The following is a 22491-nucleotide window of genomic DNA, read 5'->3' as shown; positions in this document are numbered from 1 at the left end:
GATGTCAAAGTTGAATTTTAAAGATACAGTAAATTCTTTTTTCTGATAATTATCTTTCATACATTTAAACTGTGTAGCATTTAGCTCAAGATGAAACTTTTTAAAAGAAGCCATAGGGTTTTGTCCAACTCAAAGATTCCAGCACAGATTTTCAAAGAACGAAGTACATGCGATGACATTTATGAAATGCTGTATGATGAGGTCAAAACAGTGACGATACATCAGCAAACACATTTGAGTAAAGTACCCGATGGTCTAAGGAGCAGAGCCGCCTCCTGGAGTTCACCCCGACTCTCTTGCCCCAGCCCTCCTGGACCATGCTATCACTTACTCTTTCAGGATTTGTCCTGGAGGGCCTTACGGTTCCTTTTAAAGTACACTAATAACACTTTATAGCACAACTTATTCTTAGCATGGGTTCTCAAATCAAGAGAGCTATTTCAGTGCATATTTTATGGCTATATTGCACAGCCTTTATTTCAAAACTTCTGGGGGAAATTCTGATAATGAAATTTCAAGATGATACAACTATTTATAAGGAGCTTCTCTCTCTAGAAATGGTTTTAGACTTCAGAGATCATACTCACTTCCCTGGCAATAAGTAAGACATTAAAAGAAATAGAATAAAACTTCTGAGTAGGCAGGTGCCCATAGAGGACGTTACCGCAGTACGCAGAACGCCAGGTGTGCAACGTGACATGGCTATCACCATGTACTAGAGGAATCCCATGACGTCAAATTCATTAACAGTCAGCAATGAAATCACCAGGCAAAATGGCGCTTATGAAGGATGTGAATTCAGAGAGCGAGGGCCTCCCATTTTCCTGATAAACTTCTCCCTAATTCAAGGGTATTCTAATCAATGATGTTGTGCTTTCTAAGTGTGTTCAACTTGTTCAACTTGAAGCCTTCATGGGAGACACCAGGCTGATTGAAAAATAATGGCGGCCAACCACTTTGACCCAACACAGCTCACCTTACAATTTCAGAAACATGTCACAGAGCAGTCACAACACTGAACTCTGAACGCAAGGGATGGAAAAAACATGCCATTGAGCTGGTCCCTACAAATTTCAGGAGGCTTCATTCTGCCGACTGCATTCTTAGTCATAACGAGTGAAAACAGCAAGATTATTCAATCTGAAAAGTCACAGATGGCACAGTGGTATGGAATAATTGCCTCTTATTTTCCTTTATCAGTGTAGGACAAGCTCCCTTTCTGTAGCCTACACCATATAATAGCACTTCAGCCAGGTTCCCTTTAAAATGAAAAGTGAACAGGTTTCCCAATGTTGGCTTTATAAGATCTAAAGAGATGATTAAATTCAGACCAGGCTGAGCTCTTAATCAGAGTTATTTCAGCCACTGATTTTTGTAAAATGGAGGAAAAAAAAATCTCAATAGGCAATTTGCATTTGCAAGCACTGGATTTCAGAATTCATCACTGTTTTCTTTAAAATGTGACTAAACCTTAATGGAATTATAATACTTTCATGAGGTTAATAATTCAGTCAGCCCTAGTCATATTTTGTTCTTCTTTCCATTTTGACCATTTCAAATATTTTAATATCGCCCACCACAAACCACTGAAAATGATCATTTCTGGTTATTCTACTTATTTCTCCAGTGAGCCAGATGATTTTGACCGGGAGCTCCAAGTACCATTTGAAAAGTTGAGTCTTTAAAAACCTTCAATGTTTTAAACACTTGGTTAGAAAAAAAATTAACAACTACTTGTAAATATCTACTTTATGTGCTTTATGGTGTCTTTTCAAAATGAGAGTATAAATCATTGTACATAAAATCAAAATAGTTAATATACATTTTTTCCGGCACTTTCTAGAAATTAGGTCTTAAACATAAAACATCTTATAAATTTATATAACAAAAATAAATGTTTATATTTTAATTGTAGATAGATTACCTTAGGGTGGCAGTTCACTTACGAAATCCCACACTGTTGGTGTGGCAGCAGAGATGATCAGAAACACACATTCAAGTCCACAGCCCTTCAGAGATGGACGTGATGGCTGCCATCCAAATGTGTGGTCTGTGTGCCAACACAGAGATTAAGGCTCTCTGTTTCGGAGGAATGAGCTCTGGGTTAAAACAAGCATAGAAGTACCACAATACTCATTGAAAATACTGAAAAGGCTCTGAAGAGTTTCAAATACTGGGGAAAAAAAACCTTTTTGGCTAGAAAAATAAAACAAAACATCTAGAAATGACTTCAAGTCCTTTGGGAGAGGCTGCTGACGTGGAGTGCCAAAATCAGAAGGACTGAAGACCTAAGAAACTCAAGGGCCGTCCCCAATCCTATCCAGGGTTCCGATGCCTGGTTGCAGCTCCTTGAAGAGGACTGGCGAGCTGACGGGAACCAGCAACCACAGTTTCTTACCGTCTTGAAACACCTACGTCGACAGCAATGACCAAGCCTTATGGGAGAATTTCCTTGGAATGAACCATTAGGAACTGGAAGATTTCAAAGGGAAAAAAGCCATACGTATTAACATTAGTAGCAGAAAGGGAAGAAAGGAAGAAAATCCTGGCTCTTCGGAATGGCAGTATTTTAGGCAGGTGGAGGTGTGGTTCTTGATGAGTAGATCTCTTCCTTACATCTTGGCTTTCCTCACCAACAGGACGAACCCACTGACAGCTGGGAGCTTTCCAGAGGGCGGGGTGCACGAGGGAGATGTGCTTGGGTGTGCCAGTGCCCCCACCAGGCAGGGGCAACACTTGCGTGCAGGCAGGTGTGTACCGCAGTGTTTCTGAAGCTGGGAAACAGTCACCAAATCTTCAGTTCAGTTGTCTTCAGTTTACTAAAGCAGCATATAAAGTGTAGGCTGATGTCGCTTCTTAGCTTCCACAGAAGAAATGTCCCCAACGGGCTGGTCATGTGATATCTGGGGCTGTCTTCTGCGTTCCTAGAGCCTGGTGATATCTCTGCCCTGCTGTAGGTCGCCAATGCTCTCGTAGTCATTCTCCTTTGGGAAACGACCAGGGTGGCCATTGGGCTCCAGGTTGGCCTTTTCCTCTTCTCTGTTTAGAGTCTGTATTGCTTCGTAGTCAGGTTCAGGCTCCTCGCCGGGTCTCCCCGCCGGTGGAAGCGTACTGATGCTGTTGGGAGTTTTCTCAAAGTCTTTCACAGTAGCATAGAGATCATTGCAGGAAGAGGGCGACCTCTGAGCAGCTCCTTGGATGGAGGTGTACGTGGACTCTGGCGCTTTAAGCAACTGTCCTGATTTATTCCCTGACTGTCCAGGTTTATTTACTGATGAATACATAGCCGAGATCTAGAAAACAAAGGATGAACTGGATAAACAAGCTTCAAGCCCGACTTCTCTCTCTCCCTTTTTAGTGACAAGCTAGATACTTAGCACTATGGGAATGTGTCCTTTTAAGATTTGTTCTTTATTTTTGCTGATTTTTTTCCTGTTTTTGTTCGGATATAAGTGACATATACCATATGTAAGTTTAAGGTGTACAACATGATGATTTGGTACACATATATCTTGTGAAATGATTACCCCACGGTTAGTTAACATGTCCATTATCATAATTATCATTTCTTTGTGATGAGAACATTTAAGATCTACTCTCTTAACTTTCAAGTTTAATAGTACGATATTGTCAATTATGGTCACCATGTTGTACACTAGATTCCAAGAATTTACTCATCTTATTGCTGCCAGTTTATACCCTTTGATCAACATCTCATTTCCCCCACCCCCAGCCCCTGGGAACCACCATTCTACTCTCTATTTCTGTGAGTTCAGCCCTTTTAGATTCCACATAAGTGTGAGAACATACGTCTCTTTCTCTGCCTGACTTACTTAGCACAGTGCTCTCAAGGTCCATTCATGTTGTCACAAAAGGCAGGATTTCCTTCTTTTTTATGGCTGAATAATATTCCATTGTGTGTATATCTACATATATGTGTGTGTGTGTGTATATATATATATATATATATATGTGTGTGTGTGTGCATATATGAATCATTTGTCCATATATCTCTCTCACATTTTCTTTATCCATTCATCCATTGATGGACAGCTAGGTTGTTTCCATGTCCTGGCTATTGTGAATAATGCTGCAATGAATATGGGGGTAAAGATCTCTCTTCAAGATAGTGATTTCATTTCCTCCAGATATATACCTAAAAAAGTGAGTTCCTTTTTTTTTCCCTGCTTTTTCTCCCCAAATCCCCCAATACATAGTTGTATATTTTAGTTGTGGGTCCTTCTAGTTGTGGTATGTGGGACGCCACCTCAACGTGGCCTAACGAGTGGTGCCATGTCCATGCCCAGGATCTGAACCAGCGAAACCCTGGGCCGCTGAAGCAGAGCGTGCAAACTTAACCACTCGGCCACGGGGCTGCCCTCGGGTTCTTTATTATCTATATGAATCCTGGAGTACATTAGTAAAGAATAATTATATATATTATCTCCAACTTTGTAAGTAGACCAGTCATATTAGCAGAATTCCATGAAAGGTTCTCTCCAGGTCTGCTGAGGGGAATGGGGAGAGCAGGTGAGAGGGCAGCTCGAGAGGCCCCCAGGACCCGCCCACAGCATCATGTCTTATTTTGTTTCAATCTCAGAATGACATTTCACCTGAAAAGGGGCTCTGCTCTACTGCTTTATCAAAAAGGGAAGAAAACATGTATGAGATGAAATGATTCTCAAAATGTGGGCTTCGAACCAGCAGCAGCAGGATCTAGGAATTTATTAGAAAGGCAAATTCTCGGGCCCGCCCCAGAACCGCTGAATCAGAAACTCGGGGCCGGGGCCCTGCACTCTGCAGCTTCTGACATCCACCTCAGGGCGAGGACCACTGAATTAGACTGATCCACTCTTCCTGCATCACAGTGGTCTCAAGAGTAGTTCCTGGATCCTAGCTGGCAGTAAACATATATGTGTAAAAGCATCATTTTCCATTAATGCTTGACTTCATTGCATACTATTGGTCAAAAAGACATTTACAGAATGGGCTAAGTTTTCTTCAGTGGGAAAATTCAGTCTTATTTGCAAGCAGGAAACTCAGCAATGAAATTAGGAGACAATCAACTTACGCTCTTCCTACGCACACCTATTTTCCACGCACACCTGCTGAGTGTCCCTAATAGACAACGTATCATCTCTAATGTCAAGAGGGATGAATTTTCTTTGGTAATGAGAGATTAAATCTACTGATTAAGAGATTCTTTGGGGCTATTATTTTATTGTTAGAAATCATGGTTGGAAATTAGTAAAAATAGCCTTCATTACTTGTACTTATCTTGGCCACAGTGATCGATTCATTCAAACACCCGGGAAATAAATGAACATGCTTCCTGACAGATGCTTGGTTTTCAAGTGCAGAGGGAGATTTTCCTGCTTTCCCCGCTCCCACATACTGTGGACGAAGTTTCCAGCTGGCCTCAGAGGCTTCTTAAGACAGGCCTCTACATGGAAACTGGCCGTCTGCATGAGAACTTTTCACTATGGTGGCTCCATTTTGCCAGGCCTCGACAAGCCAAAGGCTCAGAGTCAGGGAAATAATCTTTAGGAAACTCTTGCCATGTTGCTCTGACCTTTCTAAAGAATATTGAATTAACATTCTCACCTTCGAGGTTTTAGTGGAAAAATTACTCTTAAAGTGAAGAATTATAATTATTTGAATTTAGGAAGAATGAGGAAATCTGCTTTTGATAGTGAAGTGTGAATATATGGAACTTATTACCCCAACGGTGGTCCAAGCCAAAAATGTGGACAGATTATAAAGGGGTAAATCATGGAGGTCACTGACAAAGGAAACCAGCATTCTAGATATCGATGCCTCTCCTTCAAGGGCAACTTCAAGGACAAACACATTTCCCTAGATTATAATAATGAGAATTGGCCCCTCACCAGTTTCTGTTTCTCTCCTCAACTTTCTTCCCCATGGCCTCTGCCAGTAACGGCCCCCCACTTTTTGTAAGTACTGGGGTCTTCTTGGCCTTTATACTATTTTTTGAACTACAGGCTCTTTCATTAACTTGCAAGTTAATATTGTCTGGGCATGAACCTAATGTGCAGAGGGTGTCATTGTAAATCTTAGCTCCAATCCAAGTTTCTCAAGACTTCTGAGATTCCTTCTGAATATCTGCCTTCTACAGCTATCACTCTTATTTTGTATACAGCTTTCTCTTCAAGCCCCTTTGCCATTTAGCTTTTCAATTTTTCTCTTTAAAATCTTTCATCTTCATTATTTGGTCTGTACATCGTTATTACGTTCTCATAAATTATTTTCTTCCTTTTTTCTACTTTTCTTTTTATAATCAACCCTTTCCCCATCACTCTGTCAATGTGGGGTCAGAGTCCTTAGAACTCAGGTCTCCGTCTCAGTTTCGACTGTCTAACCTTCTACTACATGAATACAAAAATAAATGATTTCCATGTTTCTTTTTCCCAAATCTTCTTCCTAAAATGGATATATGTGAATCATGGTTCTTTATTCTATGTAAAAAATTCATCAGTATAACTAGGTCCAATTTTCAAAAACCACAAATGTATGATTAAAAAGAAAAGGAATTCAAAATTGTACATAGTCTTGATTTATTTTAAAGGATTAGTTTTCAGGTCTCTTATCTATCTTACTTTCTTGTCCCGGATGGGAAGGCTCTGGTACGGTGTGGAACACAGACTAGAGGAGGTCAAAGGAGCTGCCCCAGGCCCCGGGGCGCGGCCACTGCCCCAGTCTAGTGAGGGGCGGCCACATTGGAGACAGGAGGGGTGCGTGCAAGAGAGCATTTGGAGGTGGACTTGAGGGGCCTTGGCTGCTGACTGGGTCTAAGGACAGTGAGGAAAATGGGGTGTCAAGGATGACCCCCAGCATTTTGGCTTGTGCAACCAGGCAGATAGACAGTAGGTCCATTTCCTGGGGTAGGAAACAGACGGGCTAGGAAACATCCCCTAAGAAAAGCCCTTCTGCTCCTGGAACTTTCAATGTGGGATTGTGGTCTCTCTTCATATTTTAATAGTCTACTCAGAGTTCTCTATAGGAGGAGCTGTACCTGCATGTGTACATTGTTTCTGTGCATGTACAAAATTCACTCTGCTAGGAATTCCAAACAGAAGCTATAAGCAGCTGGACAAATTAAGGTGCACAGCTCTCTGTCTGAGCCTCGCTTGACACAATAACATATACACTGGCTTTCACCATCGTAACGCTTCACTGAAAGTTTAGCCAGTGAACTTTTTGCCCTGGTGCTTAGGAGAATATTCAATCCTTTCTTGTTGGCTGCTACGTCTGCCAGAGCTCGAGCCTGGAATTGTTCTTCCTGGAGTTACCTGCTCTCTGCCTCCCAAATCCCTCACTGAGACCTTCTCCCTCTGTCTCCCAGATGGGATCAACTTCTCGACACACACCTGTTCCAATTTCCTGTATTTTCCAACCCCCTCTGAGTTTCCTTCTAACGTGGACTTCCTGACTGCTGACTACATCTCCTGTCCTTAATTCCTCTTTCCCATTGCTATCTTCTCCCCGCTCCTTTCTATTCTTTCTGATCCTTCTTTCCTACTTAGTTTCCTTTTCTTGGCTGACCTGTCTCCCTTCTTGTCTCACCATCTGCTGGTCACTCTCTGAGCCATTATAAAGCCAACATCTCCAGCTCTGCTCTCTAAACTTATGTTGAAGAGAGCCCTTCAGCTTTTACAGACAAAGGGCAACATGACCGTGAGTTTATTCCAGGAGAGAAGGTCTCTTCTTTATGACAGGGGCTTTCTGGTTATTTACAAAGCAACAAAACTTACCTCTTCTTCTGTGAGAGTGGGGTCTTCTTCCCGGGACTTGTACGACAAGCAGCTAAATCTCTGTTAGAACAAACACAAACCAAGGGAGAGTAGTTGAAGTCAATAAGCCAACCCAAAGAATCCTTTCTTTTGCACGTTTGGATTATTTAGACTATGGTTTCAATTCCTAATTGTCACTGAAGGATTGATTATCAATCAAGGAGTGATAATAGAAAAAAATGATGTTTCTTTATCAAATGCCCAAAATGTAAATTTCTACAGTTTGCATGAGTCATCAGGAAGATTCTTAAGTCATCTGGAGACTTTTCACAGCTAACGGAGAAATCAGCTCACATTCTGTGGCTTGCTTCCTGTGGAATACCCAAACTTAAGCGTTACAGGCTATTGTTTAGAAATTGTCACAAAATAAAACCTCTTATTTGATTTATATAAAGGTATATATATAACCAGACACAACCAGAGGCACCCATGAGTCGGTTCCCTCCATGCGTGTTCCTGTGCTTTGATTTCTGGGATCCTGGCAGGGAACATACCTCCACGCTGCGGAGGGAGCAACAAGCAGAAGAGGCTAAATGTGTGACAAAGCGTCTAGTCTCTCTATTTAATTCTTGGTCTTCAAAATGAAGGAAATAACACTTGGCCCCAATTAGACATGACGTCAAAACTGGAAAGAATCCAAGTAAGGTGCCAAGAGGGAAATCTTTTGTCAACATGAGTTTTCAGTATTTTATTACTTGGAGGGGGAAAAAAGTCAAACGCAGCTTACACTAAAACAGCTTTCATCGTTCAACGACCTTGAAAGTGTTTCGAGATATTTCCCAGAACAATGAGCAATAAAAGCCCCAGGATTAGCTAGATTCCCACACGTGTGAAAAGCACATGAAACAAACACGCTGGAGCCCACCTTGCTGGTTTCACTGGTCCCGTCCATGGCTCTTTCTTCTCCTGCCTTTCTCTCTTCCTTCTGAAGGTTTTCATTTTCATCCAGGAGTTTGACAGGTACAGGCGGTGGGGCCTCCTCTTCTGGATCACATGCATTTCCAAGAATACTCTCTGCATTCACACTCTGTCGACACTTCTTGTTTCTGTCCACCGAGGCGTATTCAGCAAAGTCCGCTTTGCCATCGATCTGGGGCCCTGGAAGCTCTTTCAAAGCGGAAGTTGACTTGGACCTGTTGCTGTGGCCTTTACCTGGGTTTGCGGCGGCGGCCACCTCCTTAATTTCTTTCACCGTTTCATACAAACAGTCCTCCACCATGTTTTCTTGGGAGGAACTATCCTTGAGCACTTCATACGGTCCTTCCATCCCGAGAGCCTGGTCCCCGTCCACACCTCTCTCATTGAGCATCGTGTCCACCGCGCTATCCGGAGGAATTCTGGGCAGTTCCCGGCTCTGATGACATTTTGGTTTGCCTGTGCTGTCCTGGGAGTCCAAGAGATCCGAAGCCGAGGTCTGGACTTCCTCGTAATGTTGCATGCAGGTCAAAGTACTGTCTTCTGAAAGAACTAACGTGGCAGAAGCATTAAAAGTGGAGAAAGACCATTCCTTAAATAACTATTCGTGAATCAGATCATGAAAAGTGAAGTTAAGTCAAGGTGCTTGCTTTTTATTCGACTCTTGCCTGCAAATTATAGATGTGATGACTGCTAGCTGATATTATTTCAATCACAGCTTAGGCTAAAGCCACGCATTACATCTTTCCAACACAATATTTCATACACCGTCTTGGCTATATATCTAGTTCACTGCTTGTTGTTACTCTCGAGGGGACTCCTGTAGGCAGAGGATCCAACTTGACCAGGGCATGAAAGCAACATTCCATGGGGCCAAACTGGGGGGGACTGGACCCCAAAAAGGGGGGCATGTGTGCTGGCCACTCTCCCCGACTCTACCAGCCTCCTCCAGTTTGGAGGGATGGTGGGTAGCCAACCCTTTCACAGGTCACTTTTGTTGGGCAGACGTGATAGAAACAATGGGGCAAAAGTGTACCCTAAGGCCATTATCCCATAGGGACCGCACGCCCCATGCCTCTTTAAGGTCTTCCTTCCATCTCGCTGCCCCACCCTAACGTTTCTACTCAAATTAGAAAATTCCAAGGGGAAATTCTTGGATCACCACAGAAATGTCACCACATGGAGCTGCTCAGTCATGCCTTACCAAATGTTTTTTCAGGAACTACTACATGCCAGGAATGGTTGAGGTGCTGGAGACACAGCATGCAACCAGGGTCCTGTCCTTCCGCTACTGACACTGTAGTGAGCAAGTTACTAAATTACCGTGTCTCCACTACATAAAGAATATATAATATATACACTATACTATAGATTGCTTATATATAAGTATAAAAAGCATAAGTATACATAAGTGTAAATATATACTTAAACATATATTTATACCGATATCTTCATATATATTTATTGTATATACTCTTTATATAATATATATTCCTTATATATTAAATATAATCTTTATATATATGTGCATGTGGGTATTTATGACTTATGACTTTTTTTTTTTTTTTAAAGATTTTATTTTTTCCTTTTTCTCCCCAAAGCCCCCCGGTACATAGTTGTGTATTCTTCGTTGTGGGTTCTTCTAGTTGTGGCATGTGGGACGCTGCCTCAGCGTGGTCTGATGAGCAGTGCCATGTCCGCGCCCAGGATTCGAACTAACGAAACACTGGGCCGCCTGCAGCAGAGCGCGTGAACTTAACCACTCGGCCACGGGGCCAGCCCCATGACTTATGACCTTTTAACCCACTTGCTTTTACTGACCAGTCTGGGATTCTCTGAGACCCCTGGAGCCCAGAACAGTGTCTACCACACGGTGGGCACCACTGTGTTTTTGCTTGAAAAACTAAATGAGTGAATGAATAATAAAGTGCTCACCTCTTGTCCTGCCCTGCTATAAAGGCTGTTGCTCTTTGCGGGGATTAGAAATAGCATCCCTAAGGAGTAACTGGGGAACGTGACAAGGAAGCCCTGAACCCTCTGAACCTAATAGCATCACCCCCCTGTGTTCTAGATACTTGAATTGCAGGACGAGGTCAACTTTTGCCCTGTGGTTCCAGACGTCTGAGGCACGGAGGACAGAGAACCGGCCCTGGAGCGTGAAGACTCTGGTGTCAATACTGACTGTCCCACAGGTTCCTTGTCAGCAAATAGGGTAACAGGACCATCTCCCACCTCAGGGAAAAGTGCTCTGGAAACTGGAAGTGCAGCTAGGACTTTCCTCAGCGAGAGCATCCTGGGCGTGAAACAGGCAGTGTGCAGAGCGACGCCTATCGAGGGTGTGCCAGCGACTCAGACTGCCGCCTTCACATTACCGACCCTCTGCATGCTGACCGTATGATCTCAGGCAGATTATACCCTCCCTACGGCAGGCACACAAGGCCCCCCAAAGACGTCCACAGCCTATCCCTGGAACCTGTGAGGAGGCTTTGTTACAGGGCAATGGGGGAATGAAGGCTACCGATGGAGCTATCAGCTGACCTTCAGCTGAGGGGAATAGCCTGGCCTATCCAGGTGAGTCCAGTGTAACTATGAGGGTCCTTAAAGGGAAAGAGGGGCAGGAGAGTCGGAGAGGGACCTGAAGACGGAGGGGAAGGCCAGCAGTCAAGGACGGCAGGTGGCTGCTCGACGCTGAAGCAGGCAAGGAAGTCAGTTCTCCCCGAGAGCCTTGGGGAAGAAAGCAGCCCCACTGATCCTATGATTTTAGCCCAGGGAGACCTCTTCAGACCCTGACCTCCAGAGCGGGAGATTAAGAAAACCGAGGTTGTGGTGATTTGTTGCAGTGGCAACGGGCTGCAGTTGCCTCACCTCCTATAAATCGTGGATAGTGATGATACCTGTCTTACAGGGTAGTAATGATTCCTCTCTTACAGGGAAGCAATGATACCTATCTTACAGGGTAGTAATGATTCCTATCTTACAAGGTAGTAATAATACTTATCTTACAGGGTAGCAATGATTTGTATCTTACAGGGTAGTAATGATTCCTATATTACAGGATAGCAATGATATCTATCTTACAGGATAGCAATAATACCTATCTTACAGGATAGTAATGATTCCTATCTTACAGAGTAGTAATGATTCCTATCTTACAGGGTAGTAATGATTCCTATCTTACAGGGTAGTAATGATTCCTATCTTATAGGGTAGTAATGATTCCTATCTTACAGGGCAGTAATAATACTCATTCGACAGGATAGCAATGATACCTATTTTACAGGATAGTAATAATGCCTATCTTACAGGATAGTAATAATACCTATCTTACAGGGTAGTAATGATATCTATCTTACAGGGTAGCAATAATACCTATCTTACAGGGTAGTAATGATATCTATCTTACAGGGTAGCAATGATACCTATCTTACACAGTAGCAATGATAATTACCTATTGGGTACCAAGGACTCCTATAGTACAGGGTACTAATAGTATTACTATTAATAATAGTAATTTTATAGGGTAGTCATTAGCATAAACGAGTTAGTACACACACAAACCTTAGAACAATGGCACACAGAAGCCAATTAACAAATACTAGCTTTTCATCCAAATGAGATCAATTTTGCCAAAACTGGTAGTAATACTAAAAGTGAGCAAGAACACATTTCCTACTTTTTTGAGCTACATGGTTTGAAACCTAGTCCTTTCTTAGCTGTGAGGCCTGCGTGGAAAGCTGGTGTTTGCAGAACTTACTGTCACCATTGGTGAGAGCCCCGTTCTGTTCGCTGCTGGCGAGCGCGTCCGTGGCCAGGCTAGTAACTGAGCGGCTGAACATCTCCTTGTCCGAAGGCTGCCAAAACAAACGCACGGCACTAAGAATCAGCCTGCAGAGCAGAGGGAACTGTCCACAGCTTTCTCGAAAGATTAAAACAGCAACAACCAAAACCTGAATCCACGACTTAAATTTAAATCGAGTGAAGGTAAATCAAACCGAGTTCCTCAGTTGTCCTAGCCACATTTCAAGCACTCCACAGCCACATGTGGCCAGTGGTTACCGCATCAGGGAGTTGAGATACAAAACACTTCCATCGTGGTGGACGGTCCTACTGGACAGGACTGGCCTAGGGTCTCAAGGGCACTGGGGATCTTTTGAGGCCACCTGCAGAGGTTCCCACCTGATGATCACAAACGGGCTACAGGGAGGTCGTGGGGTATCAGTCCCCTGAGCTCCAGGAGGAGGGGACCCGGAGCCCAGTGCTGTGCCAAACTGACTCTAGCAGCAGCAGCCTTCTTGGACCACAGGTGCTGCAAAAGGTTATTCTTTCTAAAGGTGTGCCACGCCATGAAAACAGGGGAAAGCACCAGCCTTTGTCATCTGAAGGGAAGACACTTACATCAGGTCAAAGATAGTGGTAGAAGTCAATGACATTATCTATTTCACAACCAGCCAAGTCTCTGCTTCAAGGTTCACAAACAGTCATCAGCTAAAAAGTAGATTTGCAAAGACTCCTTATTCTCACAAACACATTTGGGACCCTTGGAGGGAAGAGTGGCATTGATTGTTTCTTTTCTACTGGGCTGGCGTCTGTAGATATTACCTGGAATAATACACCAGGCTGAGCTATAGCTAGGAGTCGTCAGAAAGTAAGCTGGTAGTTCATGGATTTCTTTAAGTACCTGACTGGTCCCACGTAGCAGCCTGAATCATTGCTCATATGATCCGCTCCCCCACCCTTCTCATGAATGCATGGCCTGCGTGACCCAGGAGGCCACACCCAGACTAAGCTCCAGGACACCCCTCTATACTCTTCTAGCATCGCTGTAGGGCTCAGGCAGGACCTTGATGAGGTTGTCCTGTGACTGTGAGGGGGGACCCATCCCTGGCTGCTGGCCCCATGAGAGACTGAGGGCCGTGGAAAAGCCGGCAAGGCCAGGCTATCCCTAGGCGGTTGGGGGTCCCAGGCTCTGGTGAGCTTAAGGACCAGCTGTTACGGTTGAACTATGGCCTCCCCAAATTCCTCTTGAACCCCTAAGCCCTCATACCTTAGAATGTGACCTTATTTGGAAACAGGGCCGATGCAGATGAAACTAGTCAAGATGAGGTCATACTAGAGTCCTTACAAAAAGGGGAAACGTGGACAGAGACAGACACCCACATGGAGGGATGACCACATGAAGAGACTCGGCGAGAACACCACGTGACCATGAAGGCAGAGATCTGCAAACCAAGGAACGCCCCCGACTGCCAGCCAGCAGGCCGCCCGAAGCTGGAAGGCAGGCCGGAACAGGCTGACCACAGAGCCCTCGGAAGGAACCAACCCTCAGACACCCCGATCTTGGATTTGCAGAACCGAGAGACAATAAATCTGTAATCTAAGCCGCTCAGTCTGTGGTCCTTTGTTATGACAGCACTAGCAAACCGATATACTGGCTGGAGCTGGGCCGAGGCAAAGAAGAAACATCCCTGCCGTAGGTCGGAGCTATCAAAGGATGCTTTTGGCAGCTGCACAACTGCATCCGTTTCAGGGACTCTCCCAAGAACCTGGCCACCTGCACAGGCCTGTACCCACAGTGAACATTCACGGCAGGAGGAGGACACAGCCCAGGCGGCCAGCGAGCTCCGGCTGAGTTCTTTCCCTCCGTGTCCTTCAGGTTGTGAGCATGTGGGAACATGCTCAGATAAGTGGCCGATATTTTAAAACACAGACACACACACATGCACACACACACAGACACACACACACACACACAGGCTCACCACGTTCATCAGGTTCTCGTGGTCCCCGCTGTGCTGTCTCGGCTTCTTTTCTCTGAAATGGCAGATAAAACATCACTGCAATATCCAACATGCCACCTAAAATTAAACACACAGCCCATTTCCTATCCTAATTTTTATCACCACTTAAATCTCTTTTAAGGACCAAGTTTATTTTGCCAAGGAAGCAGAAGCCGGCCCGTTACTGGCAGGCAGTAGGGTCTGAGGCGGAGTCATAGCATGGGACAGTCTCCTCTCCTGCTCTCTCCTTCCTCCAGGAGTAGCAAATACACGTTCCCAGCAAGAGGACCGAGGCAGGTCCCTGAGTTGAAACTGTTCTAGAATACTGGAATGAATTATTGAATTATGCTTTTTTTTTTTTTAAAGGAAATCTAGACAATTCTCATCTAATTTTTCTTAATTCAGAGTCTTTGCAAAGTCACACGCTGCAACAGGATTGAGAAAATAATCCAGGAAAACACAAATTCTGGCACGTCAGGAAGGGCACATGCTCTCAGGATGAGTCATATGTACTTCCAGTCTATGGAAAAGTCCGTCAAGTAAAAATAGAATTTATTTTTACTCAGGACAGGCTAAAGAAAGCCATGAGTCCCAGAGAAGTTTGCCATCTCTGGATAAGGCAACAGTGACACCTAGTGGGAACATGAACAATTACAGAGGCAGGCCCTCCCAGGCCCAGCGAGCAAAGCTGCGCTCGCTTCTGTTTCTTCATCTTCCTGGTGACTCTGTCCTCGCTGGTGAGGCCTGGGACCAAACCGGGCGGAGGTTAGTTCAGAGTGGCCGGCTGTTCCCCTCTTGACAGCGACTTTAGGGGAGGAAGACCTATCCAGACTTTTAAACGACACTTGTTGAGCGTCTTCTGAGGTTACTGAGAGGAGAGTCTGGCAGAGGGCTTGCCAGTCTCACCCGCCCCTGGGAGCAAGCAGTCCACCAGGATTGTAACACGTCTGAACATCTTAAAAATTACTCCTAGTTAGAAAGAACTTTGCTTCCCTCTGAGCACAGAGCTCTTTTTTGAGGAGTACAGACATTTTACATGAGGGAGGGATAGGAGGAGAGAAGGGAGGGAGGAAGAGAGAGAGGGAGGGGGGAGTATAATTAAAAAAAAAAAGACAAGACAATTATTTCACATAATGCATGTCTTTCTTGTAGGAAAACTAATCTGTTTCTTAAACCGCAGTTCTAGATTACAAATCTGTAATGAAGTGAGCCCTCCAAAGCCACATGACAGTAAAAATTCTCAGTAACCCTCAAGTGGCAACAAAAAGAATTTCTCTAATGCACACCATACTTAGATTTCCAAGTGTCCACAGATGGAAAAAGACAATATAAATTTTGACAAAGACGTGCTCAAAAGAACAGTAAGAATTTCATTCTGGGAAGTTTCTCATACAAGGGCTCTTCCAGCTGCTTCCCAGCAAAATCAAACGTAGATTTTGATTCAACTAATAAAAAGTGTCCTGGGATGCTTTGCAGCAGACAAGTAAATTAATCTTAATCTCAACACATAAATTTCTGTGAATGTCTATACAGTGGGATTCCATTTATAGCAGGCTTTCAATATAAAGTGTCTTCTAGGTACAGGGAACGAGTTATTTGAAGGTTCCAGTAGCTACCCATTGTTCTCACCTGTCACAGCTGGAGCACAGAAAGATGAGGAAGGCGATGAGAAAGAAAGTGGCAACGGCCGCCAAACTCCCCCACAGGACAATCTGCATTTGTCCCTCGCTCAGCATGCTCCCGGAGGGTCCCATGGCGGGAGCAGTAAGTGGCACAAGCTGGTGGAATAAGTCAGTCCTTCAATGCTGGCGACATGGGAACAGAGCGCTGTGTCCTCCTGCAGAGAGACCACCGTGTTTTGAAATGACTTCTCGTGTGATGTGCCAGAATCCTGTAACGAGTTCACACTGGGAGGAAGGTCTCTGAGCAAAGTCAGGAGCTGTGTGCAGGGGGCACTGTGCCCAGCGTTTGAGGCAACGGATGTCTTGTTATTTGCATATGACTGGGGATAGATCCTCAGTCATCAAATAAAGTCAGATTCCAAGTACTGCACTGCAAACAAACAAATGCTTATTTGGAGTCTTTTTTGCCAGAACAGTCTAAAGCATTTACTACAGCTTTCACAAACGTGCGGTTTACATTTTCCCCACCTGTCTCCCTAGCTCCCCAAACCTGCTTTTCTTCCAGAAGGTTTAAGGTCAATGCACCTAACGAAATAGAATGTCTTTATATTCACCTTCCTAACCCGTTATCTGTTCTGAGTCTGTGACTGTTTATTCTCAGGGCAGGCTTTCACTAAGCTCCTGCGAGCACTCTGTAAGCACGTTTTCAAATCAATGGATGATGTACGTCCTAAGAATACGTCACCAGCAGTACATAAGACCTGTAAATAAACAACTACCAATTACGCATTAAGAGGTGTCCCTACTACATTTCAGTACCTGGCATGTGCCTGGGACTCTGCTAAAGGCTTTCCTTATTTCATTGCTGCCACCAGCCTGTGAAGAAGGCACTGCTAATCCCCACCCATTTTCAAGACAAGGACTCTGAATGGCAGGAATATTGAGTAACCCCCACCCACACCCCCACCCCCACCTCAACCTGCAGGTGTCACAGCTGCTAAGCGGCTCGTGGCCCCTAGAGGGCGCTCCTTCCCCTGGGGGCTGCTGCTTCCTGTTTCAGCTACAACGCTTCTATGTGAAAATGGTCAGATGAGTTTTGTGAAATACGCTGAGTTACAGATTTTGAAAAAGAAGAGTAATATATCAAATTCACAATGATCTCTCATCAGAGAGGCCTTGTTTCAAGAACATTTGCTTCGCTCAACTCCAGAACAGACCATTAAGTTGGAACAGCCTTTAACTTAATCTCGTTTCATGAAGAAAGTAATTTTTTTGTCTTAGATAATGAATCAGAACTTAAATTTTTTTTTCTTGAAGAAGACTGTCGATGTTGACATTTTCATTTGCGTCACTGAAAGAGCCGTAACTGGACTCAGCCATCACTGAGTGTTCACGTCAAGCCAGCGCCTGGGTGGCTGGTGGCCAACAGGGCACTGTGTTCGACGGGACCAAATTTTCTCCAGGTGAAACACATCACATTTATTTGAATATTTAAGGCTGAAGAATAAGAAAAAGCTGGAGAAAAGGAAACATTATCTACAATGTATGCAGAAGGAGTTCCAGGAGCTGAAGTTAGCTGTTTTCCTGAGCTCCTGGAATCAACAGGAACACTTCCTAATGCTCTGTAAACATAGGAACGTCCAACTTCCTGTGTACTCTAGAACTTCCTTCTCCCTGTGTTGGTTATATATTACGCCTGCAAACACTCAATGCATGCAGTAATGGACGGTCAAATGGCTTTAGCACTGAATGACAATCACCATCACTTCTATGCTTTGTTGAGGCAACACATAATTCACTTTAAACTCACACTACAAATTGGCATCACAATAGGTTATTAAAATACATCCAAGCAAGCACATGAATCATGGTGACCTATGAATGTATATGAAACACATTTTTATTTACAGGTCCAAAGCAGAATCCATTTTTGGAAATACAAACAAAAGATACCTATGGTGCAGGCGCCTGCTGGTTCCTTCATTCACTCACTCATTCATCTACAGATTTAGTCAACGTCTATTTATAAAGGGCTAAGTTCTTAGAAAATACTTTGCTGTGAATTATTCAAAAGCCAGATATCCATCCAGCAAGCTAGCGTGGGCTGTCGCTCCCTCTCCACTTCTGTATACGTTTTTCTTCTTCTCTCTCTCAACAGGGGGGAGGTCGATGGAATACAATGAAATATGTGGGGTGCCTGGCCTCCCAGAGCACTGGAGGGAGAAAGAGGATGAAAGCAGATTATCACAAGCTACTGGATAAAGGATGTAACGCAGAGAAGATATGTCAAAAGTCCTGGCTCACTCCTCTTCACTAGAACTGCTGAAAAGCTGCTGGAAGAACTCCTTTCCCAAGAGTTCTCATGGTGGATGAAGATCTCACACTGAAAACAGTGATCATGTGGTACACGTTTCTGACTCACATACACTGTGATCCCTTAGGACACAGGCTCCAGCAGCTTGTCAGCTTCCTCCCCTCAGAAGCCTCTAAGTGCAACTCTACAGGGGGACCAGAAGCAATACGATCACTGGGGGCGAGGGCTGGGCAGCAGGGGCAGAGACCACTTACTAAATCCTGCAGGGGGCACGGGTCGACCTACACATGAACATTGACCCTCAGGGCAGACCTCCTGGGTGGGACTATTCCCATTTTAGAGAAGTTCTGCACCCCTGTCTGTTACTCTTCTCTCCGGGTCTCTTTCTTTTGCTGGACTTCTGTTTCCATAACTCTCTTCACAATTCCTTCTCTGGTTATCTCCTTCTTAAATTCCAGAGGCTCAACTACAAGTGAGACAGGACTGGCCTCCCCACTTGTGTGTAGATGGACTGCCCCCCTCCCATGCGTGTAGAGGGACTGTCCTCCCCGAAGTGTGTAGATAGACTGCCCTCCGCCATGTGTGTAGATAGATGGCCCCCTCCCCTATGTGTATAGACGGATGGCCCACCCCCAAGTGTGTAGATGGACTGTCCCTTCCCCCATGTGTGTAGATGGACTGTGCCTCTCCCCACGTATCTAGATGGACTCCTCGCCTGTGTGCATAGATGGACCACATCCCCCATGTGTGTAGATGGACCGTGCCTCCCCCCACGTATCTAGATGGACTCCTCGCCCGTGTGCATAGATGGACCGCATCCCCCATGTGTGTAGATGGACCGCATCCCCCATGTGTGCAGGTGCATACATATGACCTTCATGTCCTTCTTTCCTGGTGGAAATGACAGTGGAGGCCTTGTGTGCGTGGTTTTGGCCTTTCCAAGAGGTGGAATGGCCTTTCCCCCTATGGCTGGACCCTCATGTACTGCCTTCACTGAGCTTCAACATCCTCATTTGGTTTATATTGAGCAGTGGAGGAATCAGTGTCCTTCCCCGTGGCCGAGAAGCTTCCCTCAGGATCAGCCACAGAAGGACAGAGTAATAGGCCACGAGGCACAGTGTCTGGGAAGTAAAAAGTGACCCTGACAAGGAAGGGCCCCTGCACAATGATGGCATGTTCCAGATGGCGCACTGTGCCCTTTACCACCAGGTTCCATGTGGAAAAGACAATCCATGGCTGCAAAGCCCACGATACTGTTATGGTCCTTGAGGACCGTCTTATTTTCTGCTCATTCCTACATCGATAAGATATTTTCTGAGTATCTAGAATTAATCCACACCAGCAGAAATACATGAACAACTTGGGGCTATCTCTCATGATTTTTTTTCTTAAATGACTGGCCCTAAGCTAACATCTGTTGCCAATCTTCTCTTTTTTCTTCTCCCTAAAGCCCACCAGTACACAGTTGTATATTCCAGTTGTAGGTCCCTCTGGCTGTGCTATGTGAGACACCATCTCAGCGTGGCCTGATGAGCGGTGCCACGTCTACACCCAGGATCTGAACCCGTAAAACCCTGGACTGCCACAGCAGAGCATGCAAACTTAACCACTTGGCCACAGGGCTGGCCTCTCTCGTGATTTTTTTCACGGAGATATTTAAGCCTATTTCTCTTGACCATGTTGTTAATTAACAATAAAGTTGTATTCAATTATAGAATATTATGTCTTCAAAGTTTAAAAAATATTCCCTTGTCAGACTACATGCGTGAATATTCTATGAGTTATTCAACATAGGGCAAAGGAGGACCATTCATTATTCCTCAACAAACACTGATCATGGCACCCGAATGCCCCTAAATGAGCCGCAGAAGACTGAGAGTAAGGAAACAGCGGAGGCAGTGGCACGCCTCCCCACTCCAATTCTACATCATTTCAGAGTACTGTGGGAACTTGTCGTTTGGCCCGAAGAAAGGTCAGTGCTTGAGGTGAGAGGACACTTTCAGAAGCTGGGCTGGATAATTATCCTGGACTAAAAGCTCCATAATCCCTCATACTTTTGTATCCATCCAGTTCACGATTTTAATCAATAAGCGATTTGACCTTTAGAAAAACCGACGGGCTTTTACTTTGAGAGCAGGTTTTGACCACCAGGTGGCAGTGTAATTCTACTCTCAGCCCTAATTACCAGGCTCCTTAAGCGGGAACTGCTCAGTTCTTCTTTCTGCTTGTGCCTTATGCTTGGCATTTTAACTGTCTTCGTTAAGCCTGGAGAATCAGCCACCAAAATCAATTCCAACAAGAAAGAAAACAAAAACAGGATGAAACTAATGATAGTTGCAGACCAAATAGCAGACACCTATTTTTTTTAGCCAAGTGCCCTGAACAGAATAGGTGCCCTGACCATGGCAAAGACTGTGAATAATAATGTGGTGGGTTTGGGATGGCGGGTCCAACTGGCCAGGGAAGCAGACACCCGAGCTCCTCTGAAGCAGGTTTCGGGCAGTAATGATGGTCATTACCATTTTATAGCTGTCCCAGTTGACGCATAATTAAGCCTGGTTGAAACCACCTCCACTCATGGCCCCTCATGGACGGATGAAATAAGGAGGCCAAGGACCCAACCCCATGGGAACACCTCCTTCTTGGTCATTACCAGGTATGGGAAGCATGTGGTTAAATGACACTTTATGAGCTACATATTCGCTAAACAAATTTAACAATGGCCAAGGAGCCAAATTCTCTGCCGGGCTCTTGTTCCGTGAGGCCTTGTCAGATCCACAGGCTAAATTAAGTTCTCAACAGAAGTCAGGTGGGTTTCTCTTCAGATTAAAGGGACCCCCACATGGGCCAGCCTGCTACACTGAACTGCGTGTGCGTGAGAGCTAACCAGGTTGGCTGTAGACACGGGACCCACCTGAGTGAATGCCTGCTGTCCGTCCTGCTAAGGCACCGGGGGGCTCTGCCTAACAGGGTTGTTACAAAGAGCTCCCTATTTCTCTGCTTCCCTGAGTCGGGGGGAAGACACCCAGAGAGCAGAAGGTGGAAAAGCCCTCCAAAGTAAGGTTTTTCTTCTTTATAGTTTACCGAATGATTTTAGAACATCACTACGGCGCAGTATCTTGACATTTCTTTCTGCAGCAGCTTAAGAGGAGCACACCACCGTGAGCAGAAGGAACCAGGAAAGGCTAGCATCACCCAGCTGCCCCTGTCATCACTGCTGGGGGCTGACGCTAGCAAGAGCCAGGCAATCACTCCAGGAGCAAGTCATAAATCCTTACGGCCATCTGTCAGCGAGGCCTGATTACTCTTCGTACATCCGAACTTATTGATCTGCACAGGAAACGGGAAAGCTGGCCCTTGGCGGGGGGTGGGGTATGTGTGGCTGTCACTCGTCTTCAAAAACACATTAAACGTACATTACAGAGGTCATACAGTTTACTGCTTATCAAAGCCCTGCTGCCATTTTGGTTTTGCCTTCAGGAAAGCCCAAAGGCAGGCGACTTGGGTGGGTAAGGAATGGCTTCCAAGGGTGCTTTGCTCATATCCTGACTTAAGAAAGCAATTCCCAAGGTTCTTTTTTAAACTTTAACAGTAAATCTCATGAGAGGGCAGGTGACTGGGGAGGGAGGAGGGGCAGAGAGAGAGACAATGATTCTTTGGGACTGGCTGGGGAGCAGAGGGACGGTCTCTGATTTTGCACAAACAAGTCCTAATGGGACATTTCACAAAGGGCGCGCTGGGCTTCAGGTTCTGTTTCTTCCCACCTGGGATGCTCGCTCATTGATCTAAATTCAAAGTTTCTTGAGGGCAGGGACGCATCCGTCTCCCACCCCGCCAGCTTCTCAGCATCTACATGCGCTGGAAAACAGGAGGCGGTCAGGAGATTTTGACTGAATACTTGTTTCTGTAGGAAGAGTGATGCATGGATTTCCAACCTGACTCTCAAAATACACGCTTAGTGAATAATTCATCAGGTAAGGGAGGGAAGGAGAATGGAAGGGATGAGCACGTCAGACAAATGATTAAAACATAAGCCGAGCGCGTCTGAAGGC

At 45.0% G+C, this 22491-nt stretch overlaps 1 protein-coding gene across 8 annotated transcripts in view; it reads right to left on the bottom strand.

Moving 5' to 3' along the window:
* Positions 1-1734: 1734 nt before the first annotated feature.
* PAG1 (phosphoprotein membrane anchor with glycosphingolipid microdomains 1) overlaps positions 1735-22491 on the bottom strand; it is a 129758-nt gene continuing 109001 nt past the window's right edge. For 5 of the 8 annotated variants that reach the window (XM_070630377.1, XM_070630373.1, XM_070630376.1 and 2 more), the window contains 6 exons: positions 16133-16340; positions 14486-14537; positions 12481-12577; positions 8677-9278; positions 7773-7832; positions 1735-3293 (listed from right to left, as the gene is read on the bottom strand). In XM_070630377.1, coding sequence (XP_070486478.1) covers positions 2925-3293; positions 7773-7832; positions 8677-9278; positions 12481-12577; positions 14486-14537; positions 16133-16257 — 1305 coding nt within the window. In that variant the 5' untranslated portion in view covers positions 16258-16340 and the 3' untranslated portion in view covers positions 1735-2924. Of the gene's footprint in view, positions 3294-7772; positions 7833-8676; positions 9279-12480; positions 12578-14485; positions 14538-16132; positions 16556-22491 lie in introns of all 8 variants that reach the window. The other 3 variants (XM_070630375.1, XM_070630378.1, XM_070630379.1) reach the window with 1 other exon arrangement.

Source organism: Equus przewalskii, chromosome 8 (genome assembly GCF_037783145.1).
Source record: "Equus przewalskii isolate Varuska chromosome 8, EquPr2, whole genome shotgun sequence".
Taxonomy (NCBI): Eukaryota; Metazoa; Chordata; class Mammalia; order Perissodactyla; family Equidae; genus Equus; species Equus przewalskii.
Note: the sequence above shows the minus strand (reverse complement) of the source record. Positions and strands in the feature narration are given on the sequence as shown.